This window comes from Barbus barbus, assembly GCF_936440315.1.
Source record: "Barbus barbus genome assembly, chromosome: 14".
Classification (NCBI taxonomy): domain Eukaryota; kingdom Metazoa; phylum Chordata; class Actinopteri; order Cypriniformes; family Cyprinidae; genus Barbus; species Barbus barbus.
The window spans coordinates 20,492,058-20,508,388 of record NC_136742.1 but is presented as its reverse complement, the minus strand read 5'-3'; the positions used below and the strand labels follow the sequence as shown (position 1 = coordinate 20,508,388).

Below are 16,331 nucleotides of genomic sequence, written 5' to 3'. Positions count from 1 at the left end.
GTTGTTGCGCTCATCGTATTCACTCATTCGAAGATATTTGCTATTGCAGAGTGAGCAAGAAAACATACACGTGCTGCACATGTGCAGCCTATGTTATTTAGAGCTGGAGGGAGTGGTGTGTGTGTGTGGCTGTCTGTGTGAAAGTGTGTGTCTATATGAGAGGGAGACAGTGAGAGAGATAGCATACTCAAGAGCGGGTGACTTCCTCACATGCATTTCCTGTTTACTCCTGTTGGCCTGTATCTGCGTCTTTCAATCAAACTCCCTGTCTGTTTTTTTAGGCCACTCTACAGTGCAGTGACACTGGGTTTGGTTATGTACGAGTGCATTTACTTCAGCACAACTCGTAGTTTTGTTAAATTTTATTTACCTAGCCTGCTAGAGAGGTTTAAACACACAAGTCAAAGCCAAGCCATATTGCACCATGTAATTATGTGTAAATGTTTGTTTTATGATGTTTATGTACTGTACACACATTAACCAGTATGTTTCAGTGAAGGGTGCATACGTTTATACTTTTTCTGCTAGGATAGCATCATTTCTTAAATGAACCATTGTCTCTCTGCTTTGGGTCTTGAAGTTACTGTAAACATTATTTTAAAGTATGCACCAATATTAAAAATCTATCGGATATAAATACGCTTATAATTAGATTCATTTTATGGTTGATAACCACACTGCAAAAAATGATTGTTTTTTCTTCTCAGTTATTTATATTAATTGTATGTTACATCTTATGTTGTTAAATTAATTGCATTATTTTAGTGTTGTGTGTTACTATGATGGTGTTTTGTGTTTGTGTGCATAACATTGTGTGCACTTTCTGTATTAGTTTTTTACCTCAGCTTGTGGTAAAGCTACTTGTGATGAGCTTTGATAGATGTGGCTTTATCATAACCACCTGTTTATTTGGTGGTTTTCAGTGTATTAGGTACAAAACAGATTTGAGTATTTCAGCAGGTTGCTATGTTGCTCAACATTATCAAAAATATGCAGTTTATATTCAATAATTTTTGTTGCTCTAAATTTAATATATCTAAAAACCTAAATCATTGCTACTGTATTTTTTACAGTTTCGTTCTGCAACCAAACATTGTAATGCAAACACGAGCTCACCAGCTGCAGTGACACATAATGAACTGTCATTTTAAGAGCCAAACATGGTATTTATAAGCACAAATGGCTTTTTCAGAAGTATTTAAAAAAAATGTCAAAGAGATCAGAGACTTCAACTAAACCCAGAGCACATCCTGTGCACAATAAGTTATAAAGAACAACCGTAATTCAAAATATAGGCAACAATTAATATGTACTGAATATATGTATCCCATGGTACACCTTACGTCCTCTGAACCGCAACTGGCCATATTGTAAAAGGATTTGAATCATTTACAGTCTCTCCACAGGCCATTACAGCTACAGGGTAGAACGTTCCCCATATGATGATAAATCTATAGTAGCAAAACCAATGTTTAACATTATTTCGATCTGCTCAAGTCCATAGACAACAAACACAAAATTTTCCACATAAACCAATACAGATGTGTCAGACGTAGCAGTAGCTCTTTATAATAAGTGTTGCCGTTAAACATCTCATAATTATGCATTATGTTAATGACAACAGGACATAATTAAGATAAAGAAAATTCATGTTTCAGAGCTCAGAGTTAAAGCACTTACTAAGGGAGATTTTGGGCTGCACGTGACAGAGATTCAGATCACCACCACATGTGTCCTGGCTTCATGACGAAGACTTATTCGTCATGACAATGAGGCAGAGCTGCTGTGTCCCTCTCTCTCCGTCTTCAGGATCTTGTCAGCTAGACTTGGAACTGCATCATGCGTTGAGTACCAGGGAATTGAGATTGAAGCCATTGCTGCTGTCTTATGAATCCCAGTACCATTTCAAGCAATCAGAGGTTATTTTTCAAGTAAAGTTGTCCAAACTCAATGCCGGGTTCAATACTGGGCTGAAAATATGCATTACACAAACGACCCCAGTTGATCTGCAGGATCTCATCATAATTTCTAGTGCTGACAGGTTTACTTGATGTATGAATGGCCTCTTCGTGTTTTTGTCAGGACTCCAGTGAGTTTTTTAATGTGCTGACGGCTCTGTTTGACATACACAGATTCCAGCACATTTATGGCCAATTCCACATGAGTCTGCCATGCCTCCCAGCACTATGGGAAACAGTGAAGGGTAAACTAGGGATGAGCACCTGAACACGAATGGGTGCATTTCTGAAGAGATGTTTATTGAAGACGTTCTTGCATCTGAAGAAATAATTTAGCTTACAATTAGACGACTAGTTCACTATTGTGACCAAATGTTACTCTGTGTGTGGCAGGACATTGTAAGTTGTGGCTACATTTGTAAAGTAAAGTAAAGTCGTGACGTATTGTCAAGTATGGTGACCCATACTCGAAATTGGTGCTCTGCGTTTAACCCATCCAAGTGCACACACACAGCAGTGAGTAGTGAACAAATGCACACACACACACACACACCGTGAACACACACCCGGAGCAGTGGGCAGCCATGCTGCGGCGCCCGGGGAGCAGTTGGGGGTTCGGTGCCTTGCTCAAGGGCACCTCAGTCGTGGTATTGAGGGTGGAGAGAGCGCTGGACATTCCCTCCCCCCATCTACAATCCCTGCCGGCCGGGGACTCGAACTCGCAACCTTTGGATTACGAGTCCGACTCTCTAACCATTAGGCCACGACTTCCCCTATACATCTCCCTATTTGGCTATAGGGAGATGTATTTAAAGACACTTTTAATGGCATAAATGCCACACCCTCCCTTTTACAGTCAGTATACTTGCTGAAATGAAAATACCTCAGAGTTAAGAACCCAACTGGGTTTCTGTGTGTGTCTTGTTGCTTAGGAAAGTAAAGACCCTCCAGCTTCTTCTGCCATCACGTGTTATGTTTTCGCCTTGCTACTGATGCTCTCTTAACCTTGTGGTTTATGGATGTCACAAGCTTGTTTTGTACATATGTACGGCTGTACAATACACTGAAGACCGGGGCAGCCCTGGTAAAAGTGACTGTGAGTCTATGGGGATGGATCCATTTCATTCACAGTTGAGGAAACTGACAACTGTTGGCACTCGGTATACTCCAGTGCTTACTCAAATCCCATGGTCATTTCCTTTGGGATTTACTTAGTAAGCCACGTGCATGTACGTAAGTGCACTAGCATGTGTGTCGGACATTTGTGTTAATGTCATTGAGGCTCCTGTCAGAGTTTATTAAGGTTTCATACACTCTGGTTTTTGGTAGTAACCTTGAGTTGCACCTGTGCTTATGAAATACTGTCTTACTTGATTAAATTATTTATTTTATTTTTGTTTTCTGCCAATATGTTAGTTGTAGATGTATGTGCATTAGAGGTCAAAGGTCATATTTTGAATAGGCCATTTTTAACAGGCTCTTCCTGGTTTATCCCAGGTGCTGCTCAGATGCACTTGGCCGACCCCAGAAAAGAGTTCTGTGTGGGCGCCAATGATGAGAAAAACACATGACAGTGTTTGGATTCAATGATTTGCTACAAATGTTGCTATTTTGCAAAGTCATAAAAACAAAAAAATGTCTGCTTTAGAGGAAATCTGCGGAAAAACTCTGAATGGGATCTCCATTCGGATAGTTTATTTAGCATACTTCCTGTCATTAGGAGCAGACAAAAGAGTTTCAAGCTACAATTCAATGCTGTATTCACAGGGGTCTGCCACAGTTTTTCTTTTGAATGGCACGTTTGGGGATGACTGTGATGAGGAAGTCAGATTTAAAACTTCAGTTGATTTCAAGAGCGACACAAGCAAAAGCGTAGGTTTGTCACAATACAAAATTTTGTTCAATTTATATTTGCAGTTAAATTTCATGCATTTAGCATTCCTGTTTCATCAGTTCATTGCCAGGGAATGTATGAATTGATGATCTGTCATTTAAGATTTTAGCAACTTGCAAATGCAATGTCCAGTATTAGTGGACAAAACTCATAAAATCCAGAGTTTTTCATATTCCTGGATTGCACATAAGCAAATCCTAAAGTCCTTGATAAGTGGTCTAGTTGTAAATGGTTTCATGTGGCTTCTTTTTTAGGCAAGCATGGGAAAGAGCACATGTCACTTCGGTCTAGTTTATTCATGGTTTTGTGACGGAGCCCTGACACTCCCTTCTTGTCTTGTTTGAGTGTGCTCAAGCCGCGCTTGCTTCCATGTTGGGGCGTGGTGTTTGGATCCCGGCACTCCTGTCTTGTTCAGACTCAGTTCTGGTTTCGTGTCGGGGTTCGGACACTCACTGTCCAGGTTTGTTCTTGCTGTGGGAGCGTGCGATTTCGAGTTCGCTCGGGCTGTGCGCTCCTCTGTGTGTGTGTGTGTGTGTTGTTCGGCACGCAGTTCGGTTTCGGCTTGTCTTGTTTGGTTCTATGTGCCATGTGCTCTCATGTCAATTGTCTTGACCCCACCCACATTGTTTCCTGATTATTGGTTAATTTGCCCCACCTGTGTTTACTCGTTACCCTCCTCATTTGCTCCCTTTATAATCTCCTTGTGTTTGTGTAGCAGTTCCAGATCTGCACATAAGAAACTTCACACCAGAGATGGCGGGGACGGTTTCACATCACTTCCATTTATTAATCCTGGAACACATGGGACACTTAATCAGAAAAACTATTCTCCACGCTATCCTCTTTCAGCGTCACACACAAGAACAACCGGGAGATAAGGAGAACTTTTTGCGTCTTGCCTCGCCAGCATCCAATTGCGGTCTGAGGCTGACAATTACAACAATTTTATGTTAACATCGTGCAATACATTAAAACATAAGAAATAAAGAAATTTAAATAAAGTTACTGGTTGTATGTTGTTCTTTTCACATGCATTATCAACAATTAATGATGTATAAGATTAATGGTCGCATGAACCAGCAAACAAACATTCCCCAAAATATCATGCACATTCACAACGACACTATAGAGATATGAATTAGGTGCACAATCCAAATGTGAAGCAATAGAATATTTTTCAGAATAAGGGGAAAGAGAAAAATAATAAAACATTCAAAACCAGTTCACATACATTATCATTCAAATCACTTTTCACTGTTTGAATTAAAGAACTGAACATACCTGGAACACATGGGACACTTAATCAGAAAAACCATTCTCCACGCTATCCTCTTTCAGCGTCACACACTGCACAAACCATCGATTGATTATCTCCACGTGCGTCAGATACAATTCACGTAAAACTCACATAAATCTCATAATATACAAATATACATACTCAAAATCGATTCAGAACACATTCAGTTTAGAATTAGATTAACTTTAGTCAAATGAACACTGTTAAACGTACCAAGAACAACCGGGAGATAAGGAGAACTTTTTGCGTCTTGCCTCGCCAGCATCCAATTGCGGTCTGAGGCTGACGTAACTCCCGCACTCCCCAAAGGCATAGCGCGTAACACAGATAAGAGTCCCATTTACACAAAACACCATAATTAAAGTTCCTACACGCAAAAACACAGAATGACCCTTATAGGCATTTAATACATAACAATTGTCGTTTGGCTCCACAGAAAATAAGTTTTGGGAAGTTCATCACAAAGAATACAGTAAAATTATTATTTCTCTTCCCAACTGGTTACATTTGCAGTCTTGTGCCGGTTTGTCGTTGAACTTACCCTGCGTGAAGTCCTGCTTTGCCAGTCTGTTTTCCCCTACGGGGTAGTTTTTGTTTGTTGATTTTATTTTATAATTAATAAAGCCCTATTTCCTCCTGCAAGTGAGTCCTCGCTCTCATCCCTTCACCCACACCTGACAGCACAGGTCAGTTTATGTGGCCACAGAGCTGCACATATCCTCTAAGGACGTATACTGACAATTAGTCTGGCCAGGGCCAGAGTAGGTGATTAGAGGTATGTACAGTATAGCCAGTTCACAGGAAATAATGCACATGAAAACCAGATGCTCCTGAATTGTTCCTGACCCCTACCTACTTTTGTTACCTTCACTGGATGAATTTTTCATGAACCATCTGAGAAATGTAACCTTATACTGAGCAGCCAATTTCTTTCTGGTTGTACTTGTGGCTTTTGTTAATATGTTTGGGTTTAGTGTTTTCCGTAAAAGCAAACAGAGTAAATTTAACATCATGAGCTTGAATAAGATCTTATTCTTTGTTATACAACATTTCCTTTTGAACTAGTTCTGATTCTGATTAGCGTGGTTTTGATCTAGAAAATGTTTGTGACTTTGTTTTACCTCTTATATTAGATGCAGTTGTTTGACATTTATCATGACCATGGGTTACAGAAAAGACGCTTGCATGTTATAAATGATTTAAATCATGTTTATTTTCATTGCAATGGTCATTATGTTAAAATTTAGGAGTTTCCACTGATATGAAATGTATTAATTTATGTATAACTGGAAACTTACATGAATTTTAATATTAGATATATTACAATACAAATATAAATGCTTTTTATTTTATTTTTATTTATTTTAAAATGTAATTAAAATGTAATTTTTCTGCAGTCATTACTCCAGTCTTCAGTGTCACGTGATCCTTCAGAAATCATTCTAATATACATATTTGGTGCTGAAGAAAAAAATCTTGTTATTATTAATGTTAAAAACATTGTGCTGCTCATTAAAGGTGACAGTATAAAATTACAGCAAATACATTCTTTCTACATATTTCTGTTAACTTTTTATATTTAAAAATAAATCCTGAAAAATGTACAAAGGTTTCCACAAAAATGCTTGAGCAACTGCTCAAATCCCTAATCAGCTTGACTCAAGTGCAATGAACGGCAAAGATCTCCTGGTTAGTGTGTGGGGAGAGCACTGAACACTACATATGTTATGTGGAGCATAAATGTGGGGTACTTTTAAATCAAAGCCTCAAATTTATCATAAGAGGTTGAATCAGTCATGCCCATGCTAATATTAGATGCAAGCCACCCTATAAATCCTGACACAGCTTTCTAGACTCCTTCAGGGACTTAGACCTCACTGATGGTTCCTAAAACAACAAAATGTAGCAATTATTTATAAAAAAGGAAAGCAGATGTCCATCATGTCTACCACATTTGGCAGGTTGTAACAGGATCAGACCTATAGAATAACACTCCTGGGTGGAGATTCGTAAAACCCCCCACTGTCATTAGACTGATGGGCTTAATGTCGGACCACTCCTACATGCTAAATCAAAGGGTTGAGAGAACCACATACAGCTAGAAGCACTCGTGTCACCACACAGAATAAGAAACATGCACGCTGCTTTATGCAGTGGGGGGAGTGGAATATGATGGTGTCTGGAATAAAAAAATAAGTCTCTGATGTTATTTAAACAGGGTGTGTTTAACCAGATTGATGTCATTATTTCAGGACCCTCCAACCCTCAGCCATGTTATTGTCTCAGTGGTGTTAGTGCTGCCTACACACTAGCAGGAGTGTGAGAGTACATAAGTGTGCTGTCGGCCTGTCTGTCACACACTCACTAAAGCACTTATTTCAATGAGTATGGTGCAGGTGTAAGACAATGAGATCAATTGAGACTTGTATAAGGTCGTACTTCAGTTCTGGCAGTTATGGACTGAAGCAAGTAAACCACTCACCCGGAGCTAATTTGGGATGGAAACATTAAAATCCTGTTAATAATCAAATCACTATGATGACTATTGTTTATATTATGTTGCTGTTTTTAATGACCTACATTTTTCAAGCATCAGCTGTATCAAAATTTTGATGAGTTCAAAAGCGATTTAAGTAACTTTTTATTGAAAAATTAAAATGTGTAACATTGAAATTAAAGTACTTTAAATTCCGTTTAATTGCAAGCATAAAGTATAGGAAATTCTGATTATAATGGTGTCTAACTTAAAGATGACACAAAATAAACTAAATACAGCAATAAATTTGAAGTGGAGCGTAGAAATTGATATTACAATTTTGCTGTCACTTACAGACTGCAGGTGTGTTTTGTATTATCTTTTGCATTTATTATTAATTTTAATGCAGGTATGTTGTGAGAGAGGTTGTGTAGTTATTACTTTGTGAATTATGAAATACTATTATCGTGCCTTTTTTCAGTGTTTTCATATGAACATCAGAGTACTTTATGCAATAAGATTTTAGTATTTTTTTGCCCCGTTAGTATGACGATATGATTGTGAAATTTTGTTGCATGCACATCTGAGAAAATATATATTACGTCTATTTTATGGAAAATACATTTATGTCATTGAGGGCCATCAATCGACAACAGGTTCACACTGACATTGTGTGCATTGGGTGGCTGGCTTGCTTATTCCCTAAAATCAGATCAAATCAGCTTTTCAGTTCACAAGAATGTTGAGCCAGAGCCAGATGTTTTTTGCTTTAATCTTCATGTTCAGAATGTCCTTCAGTGCTCAAACGTCTCAAGAGTGTTCTACCTGTGGTCACAGATTATTACAGGATGTGATCTGAAAATGAGACTGAATGAAAATAGCCAGCGGCTTTTGTGTTTCACAGTACCTCACAACCGAGACGTCGATCTTGTGCGGCTTCCTTCTTTCGTCTCTGAAGTATTTCTGGCTCTCCTCATCTCTAAACCATACTTTACAGAGCCACCAATTTCATAACTCAAATTAAACATTACATGCCGAAGCATACGTTTATTGCATTCCGACACAAACAACAGCATTCCTAAGCCAAGCCAGATGCGTAGAGAAAATTCCATTTCAGAGAATGTTTTGCTTTATGAAAGCCAAAAAAGGCTACTTTTACGATTGATTTTATTTTCAAATGTTCCTGCTGGGAACTATGCCAAGTTAGTGGCTTTTTCCATCAGTGTCATTATGACTTTTTGTGTCTTAATTATAGGTTATTAATGATCCTCTCATAACCAAAGCAAACTTTGAATCGGCTACATACAACACTCATGAACAAAGTTGACAGAAATGCACCGCTGTTTGATTTCTTTCCAGCCTTCACCCACTCACTGTTTCATGCAACTGGCCCACTCTAATCATTGCAGAAGTCCTCTGTTTACATTTTTGCATTTCTACTGCTTTAGTCTCCAATTATTTCCAAGCCTGGCGACCTTGAATGACTCTCCTGGAATCTGGGAATCTGACCCCAGAGGACTGCAGCCGGGATGGGTAGTTAGTGGAGGTGCTAATTGACTCTGAGGGGTTATGAAGGTCCAGTATCAGATGAAGTGAGATGCAGACCAAAGTCTGGACAGGGGGTGCCGTCGTGGGGGGTTAGCAGGGCAGTGGGGCTTTCAGTGGATAATTGAGCAAGCCCACCACAAACTGATGGTCCTGACAAGTACATTTTAGGACAAGGTCATACTGAGGCCTAAATGGGCAATTTTAACATCAGTATAGAATGGACATCAGTTGAACATTGAAGTGCTGAAAATGTCTTTATATTTTGTTACTATCGACTAATCCTTCACTTAATCCGGACAATGGTACAATATTGTAAACTCACCACATTTTTTATTTTCTTTTGTTTTCAGATGTTTTATTTCAAACCATTTGAAAGGAACTTACCATAAAAACTCTTTAAAAATGCACTGACGGGATGAGTGGGACTGAATCAACCTTGTGTGTCACTCAGCAGCATATGAGTCCACATGAGTATAGTGTACATAGTGTGCATGTTTAAGAAGATATATGGCCCGGTTAACAAGATCTCAGTGCTGACAGCAGCCACTAAAACAGGAACATGAGGTCTTCTGAATGGATTACAGAGAAACTGAGATAAGTGATATGAGAATTATTTAGATCCCCTTGACCTCAATTTGAGGTCAAAGTTTTGGTATCAAACAATGAAGACATTTTGTCATGTTGCAAACTTTCTAATTCAAATAAATGTTTTTTATCTAATCAAAGAATCCTGAAAAAAAATCATGGTTTCTACAGAAATATTGAGCAGCTCAGCTGTTTTTAATATTGATAATACAAAGAAGTGTTACTTAAGCTTAAAGGGGTAGTTCACCCAAAAATGAAAATTGTGTCATTTACTCACCCTCAAGTAGTTCTAAACCTGTATGAATGTCTTTGTTCTGCTGAACACAAAGGAAAAGAATGTGGGAAACAGAGCAGTTCTGGGGCACCATTGACTTCCATGGTATTTTTTTTCCTACTATGGAAGTCAATGGTGCCCCAAAACAGCCTGGTTACAAACTCTTTCAGAATATCTTCCTTTGTGTTCAGCAGAACAAAGACATTCATACAGGTTTGGAACTACTTGGGGGTGAGTAAATGATGACACAATTTTCATTTTTGGGTGAAATATCCCTTTAAGTCCACATATTAGAATGATTTCTGAAGGATCATGTGACCGTAATGGCTGCTGAAAATTCAGCTTTGCCATGACAGGAATAAATTACATTTTAAAATGTATTTAATGCATAAAAATGTATTTTAGATCGTAATAATATTTCACAATGTTTTTACTGCAGACTTCTTTCAAAAACATTTAAGAAACTTACTGACCCCAAACTTTGAATGGTAGTTTATATAATTTAGTAAACACAAGAATTATGCTATAGGAGAGCATTTTTACTAATACATGCAAATAGTGTGGCACGTATTGAATAATGTTACATTGCGGACACCATTAGTCTGGAACAGTATGTTGTACAGTAGTTTGTGTTCTGCATGTCATCTTCCGTTCGGTTGTGATTTATCTGTGCCGAAGCTATTCATGATTTATGACTTCTTGCTCAGAGGATGAGAACGCATCGATCTTTGTCTATGAATATCTCATTCTTTTACTCACCCTCATACTGAGAAAGTTGAAGATAGGCTGAGAAGTATAGCAGCTCTGTGTTGCTGGGTTATATATTTATATTTATATCTTATATTTATTCAGCAGACAGACACAGCCAGTGCATAACAGATAGCATTAAATGAGAGTGCACCTTAATTTGCAAATGAAAATACTGTCATAATTTACTCACCCTCATATCATTCCACGACTGCCTTTTTTGCATGAAACACAAAAGGAAATGTGTATCTTTCTGAGTTGTTCTATTCAACACAATAAAAGTGAATGGGGACCAGCTCCAAAAAGGCATAAATGCACCATAAAAGCCAAGTCCATGTGACTTATGCACTATATTCTTTAAGTCTTCAAAAGTCATATGGTAATGGTAGTTTGTATGAGAAACAGACCAAAATGTAGTTAATTCACTAAAAATCTGGCTTGACAGCTGTGATCACTATTCACTTTCATTGCATGGAACAGAGCAGCTTTCACATTCTGCTAAAATATATTTGATTTCGTGTTCCTTGAAGAAAGTAAGTTAATACAGGTTTTAAAAGACATGAGGGCGAGTAAATGATTAATTATCATGTTTTGGATGCACTTTCCATTTAAATGGATAGTTCACCCAGAAATCATATTATTATTATTATTATTATTATTATTATTATTATTATTATTATTACTACTATTATCATTTCGTCATTTAGCAGACACTTTTATCCACTTACGAGCTGCTTTTAACTCCCACTGATAAGACTGCTTCTCTCAAAGAGTATTTCTTTACACTGCCCTCTGCTGGCGCTTGAACACACTTTTCTTTTCACAACAACTGGCCAAGCAAGCGCGGACACTGACAAGGTACGATCATATAAAAAAGATCACATAAAAAAATATATTTTGAAGAAGCTGGGTAACCAAAGTTTCTGGTCCTCATTTTTCACTCTATTGAAGTCAATGGGGACCAACAAATGTTTGGTTGCCCACATTCTTCAAAATATCTTATTTTATGTTCAATAGAAGAAAGAAACCCATACCGGTTTGGATCAATATGAGGGTGAGTAAATAATTTCTGGGTGAACTATCCATTTAACACAGGAAGCACAGCACCGATTCCAGCATGCCATCTGGAGTGGAGGTTAAAAAGAAGTCCCTTGTTTTCAGATGAAAGAATGTCTCCTCCTTTTTAGCCACTGTACACAGAAGGAGTTGCATTAAGAGACCGTTTCTCTCTCAAAACACCCACAGAAACACACTTCTTCCGTTTCCTTGTAGTGGATGTCATCTGGCTACCATGCGGATTTCCAGCTGCTGAATCTGCTCTATTTCAAAATACAGTTTTTCACTGAATGCGCTAAAACATTTTGTTTTGTCTACATTGATCTCTAAGCTATATGATTTCCTAAATAACAGATGTTTTATGTAAGCAGCTCACTCTGACACTCAATTTTCTTTACAGGAGAATCCACTTTTGTTGACGAGCACGGGCCTCCTACACCAAGGGTAAGTTGTTTTTTGCAATATCGAACTTGTTTTCTGTCTCTTGTTTTCCTCCAATTCCAAATGTACTGCACAAAATATCCCTGTCTTCAATTGTCCTGTTATTTTGGCCTTTTCACTCTAGAGGAAATCATTTCAAGACTTAGTGTTGATTGTTGACTCATTTCCACAGATTTGAGAGTAATGGAAGGTCACACACACACACAGTCTCACACACACACACACACAGTCACACATTCACATTTAACAATCCGATTAAATGGTTTGACGAATGCAGTTTTATTTCCTGTGTTAATGTGTTTGCTAATGAAAGAGGACGTTTGAGTGGTACAAATTGTAGAGAGTTTTATTAATAGCCATTAGACTTTAGACAGTTTACATCACTGCCTGGTAAAATCATGCAAAAAAATAATATATATATATATATATTTTTGCTCAATTTCTTGCTCAAAAGAAAATTTTATATATATATATATATATATATATATATATATATATATCAACATTTGGAGTATGCTAGCATATAACAGACATGGACTAAAAGCCCCAAAATACTTAGACATTAGTTTTTTTTATGTTTAAAATTGACAGGGTCAACAAAGGGTTAACTCAACACACACTCATGACAGCTCATCTTATCAGCACTTCCTATAGAGGAATGACAGCTCTGTTTGCTGATGCACAGATTAGAGAGTGAAAGAGTGAAATAGCATGAGTGGAAAGAACAAACATGATTTAAGAGGAGTGTCATTACACGCATTCTGCAAAAGAGGTTAAAAGTTTCAGCTGGGTTTACTCAGAGGATGAATGATGAAACTGCTTCTTAATAGTAGGGTTGAAGCCATCACTGTGGTTTGTCTATGGTTTTTTATAGAGACTTGTTGAAAAATGAGTCATTAGATGTGTTGTAGGACACCGTTGTTTTAAGATGAGAGTCTTGAAGCACTTGTTACATGTTCAAAACTAAATTCACTTGGTTTAAATTCCCTGTAGATTCCAAATTATTTATCACTGTGATTGTAATCAGTGTTATAATCAGTGTTTTGTGGTTAAAAATATCTCCGGAGAATATCTTCTCTGCACTACATGTGCTATTTTCCATCTCTTTGTTTTTTATGACTTTTCTATGAAATGGGTTCAAATGATTCAGAGACTCTGGAATGCTGGAATGATTAATTGACTATTGAGAACTGTGTACAAGTGCACTCGCAAATGACAGAAGAGTCCAGAAGAGAGCAGGAGAGGAGGGTCCACCCATAAAAATACTTTTTAGTTAGAATTTTAGCTATAGCTCTGTGCAAATGTAAATTGTACAAACAATGTTTTATTGTTTCTAACTAAAGGGAAATTCTGACATTTCCTGTATTGAATATACACTCGAGAGACCTCAATGCCACTGTAAAGTAAATTTTCATTTACAATTTATGTAATATCCTGCCTCACGTGAGCAGTGCTGTAAATACACCATCTGGTTTGTCAAAACAGCTTCTGACAATCATAGGAAATTGTTTTAGAAAGTGTTTAGCAATGTCAAAGGGAAAGATTTGTGGTATAATATTTTATAGGATCTTCTCTAAACAAGCTAGACTTGGAGTAACAATGGATTTGAGAGTGTGTATGTACAGTGTGTGTATATATGTATATATATATATATATATATATATATATATATATATATGTATATGTGTGTGTGTGTGTGTATGTGTGTGTGTGTGTATATATATATATATATATATATATATGTATATGTATGTATGTGTGTGTGTATATATATATATATATATATATATATGTATGTATGTATGTATATATATGTATATGTATGTATATATATATGTATATGTATGTGTGTGTATATATATATATATATATATATATATATATATATATATATATATATATATATATATATATTATGTATATGTATATATATAGTATATATGTATATGTATGTATATATATAGTATATATGTATGTATGTGTATAAATATGTATGTATATATAGACAGAATCACCTTAATAACATACAATTTAAAAGATGGCTTACCCTAGAGACAGATGTGCACAAGAATGTGGTTGAAACCACGTGTATATATAAAACATTTATATATAAAATTTTACAGCTAAGACTAAAACATTTGGAAAATATGACTTCCTGAAAGTAATGTAATCAAAGTCCAGTTCAATGTGTGCATGCGTATAAATCATCCCCCTTTCTACCAGGACTACTTTTGTAGTCACGGATATACCTGTCTATATAAATCTTCACTATTTTCCTAGGTAAAAAGGTTTAATGTGGATCTGTATAGTTTGGGAAAGTCTTTGGTAGTTGAAACCCACGCAGTTACTAAAAGACCCCAAACCAGCAATGATGACAACCAGCTGTGGAAAAACAAGCTTAGAGTCTGTAAGCACACAAACTATGAAGAGATGTTTACAGATTTATCAAAAACTCCACATACTTATCATAGGGTGCACATGTCAGTTTCAGTTTTATCAAGTAGCTAACAGCATCTGTAAAGTATGCAAGCAACATCAAGGTCGTAACTATGATATGTGTGCCTGTACTGATTATGTACTGTTAAATAGAAAATCAAATGCCTTGTGAATTGTTTTGGTTAATACTTCTGCTAAATCCATAAATTGACACAACCATTCAAATGTTTGAGGTCATTTAAAAGTTTTGAATGTTTTTGAAATGTTCTCTTACTCTAGCTCACCAAGGCTGCATTTGTTTGATCATAAATACAGTAAAAACAGAACTGTTTGAAATATTATTACCATTAAAAATAATATTTTTTTAAATGTAATTTATTTCTATAATGGCAAAGCTGAAAATTCAGCAGCCATTACTCCAGTCTTCAGTGTCACATGATCCTTTAGAAATCATCCAAATATCCTGATTTGGTGTTCAAAACACATTTATATTATCAAAACGTTTTGTGAAATTTAACATTTTTGTGAAAACCATGATACTTTTTACAGGATTAATTTTGATGAATAGGAAATTGATAAGAATGTTATTTATATATATGTATAAATAACAATATAAGAGAAATTCAGTCAGTCTTTGCTGAATAATAGTACTAATAAATTAAATCCTACTGACCCCAAAATTCTGAATGGTGTAGATCTGCTGTAACAGAACAATGTCGAAAAAATGAAGGAAAGTGTATACAGATGGACATTTCCTCGGAGTAATAAGGAGCTGAGATGTTATGTAGAAGTGCGATTATCTTCATATTACTCAAGGGGAAGAAGAAGAGTGAGAAAGGAATAAATGTTCAGAGAGGGAGGGAAATGGAGATTGAGTGAAGGAAAACGGGATGGAGGAGAATTAGCAAGGCAGCTGGGCTCACACAAGGCCTCTTATGTGTGTGTGCACATGAAGTGAAAAGAGAGCATTCTCTGTGAACTTGAACTGTATTTGTTGTTTTGGGAGAGTGTTGTTCCACACTACGGAGTGTAATACTGCGAGAGAATGAATAATGAAAGGCATACAGAGGTTTACAGACCTGAATAAAAGTAAGAGTGATTATTGTTGATTAATTATATGTTTAATAGAAGACAGTTTGTTTGTTATAAGGGTTGCTATTCTAGCAAAGCAAGTCTACTCTGTGGGGTTCCTCAGGGGTCCATACTTGGACCATTACTATTTCTTATTTATATAAATGACCTGTCGAATGTTTCAAATATTCTTACTCCAGAAATGTTTGCTGATGATACAACCTTAGTTCTCTCTCACTCAAATTTTAATTAGTTGATTAAGAATGCAAATTATTATCTACTTGCTTATGCAAATTGGTTTAATTTAAACAAATTATCGTTAAATATAATAAAATCAAGTTTTATCATTTTTAGTGGTAAAAAAATATACCCAAAGGATTTATCAAAAATTATTATGGAGTCTATTGAGGTGCCTCAAGTGTCAACTACCAAATTCTTGGGAGTATTTGTTGATGAGACTTTGAGTTGGAAATAACAAGCTGATTACGTGAGCAGAAAAATACATAAATCTACTGGTATAATAAGGAGGGTTAGGCATCTTGTTACTA

At 36.5% G+C, this 16,331-nt stretch overlaps 1 protein-coding gene across 1 annotated transcript in view; it reads left to right on the top strand.

Annotated features, from left to right (window-relative positions):
• Positions 1-16,331, top strand: part of LOC306879750 (uronyl 2-sulfotransferase-like) — a 59,581-nt gene that overhangs the window by 24,500 nt on the left and 18,750 nt on the right. The window contains exon 2 of the mRNA XM_079432924.1: positions 12,236-12,279. Coding sequence (XP_079289050.1) covers positions 12,236-12,279 — 44 coding nt within the window. The remainder of the gene's footprint in view (positions 1-12,235; positions 12,280-16,331) is intronic.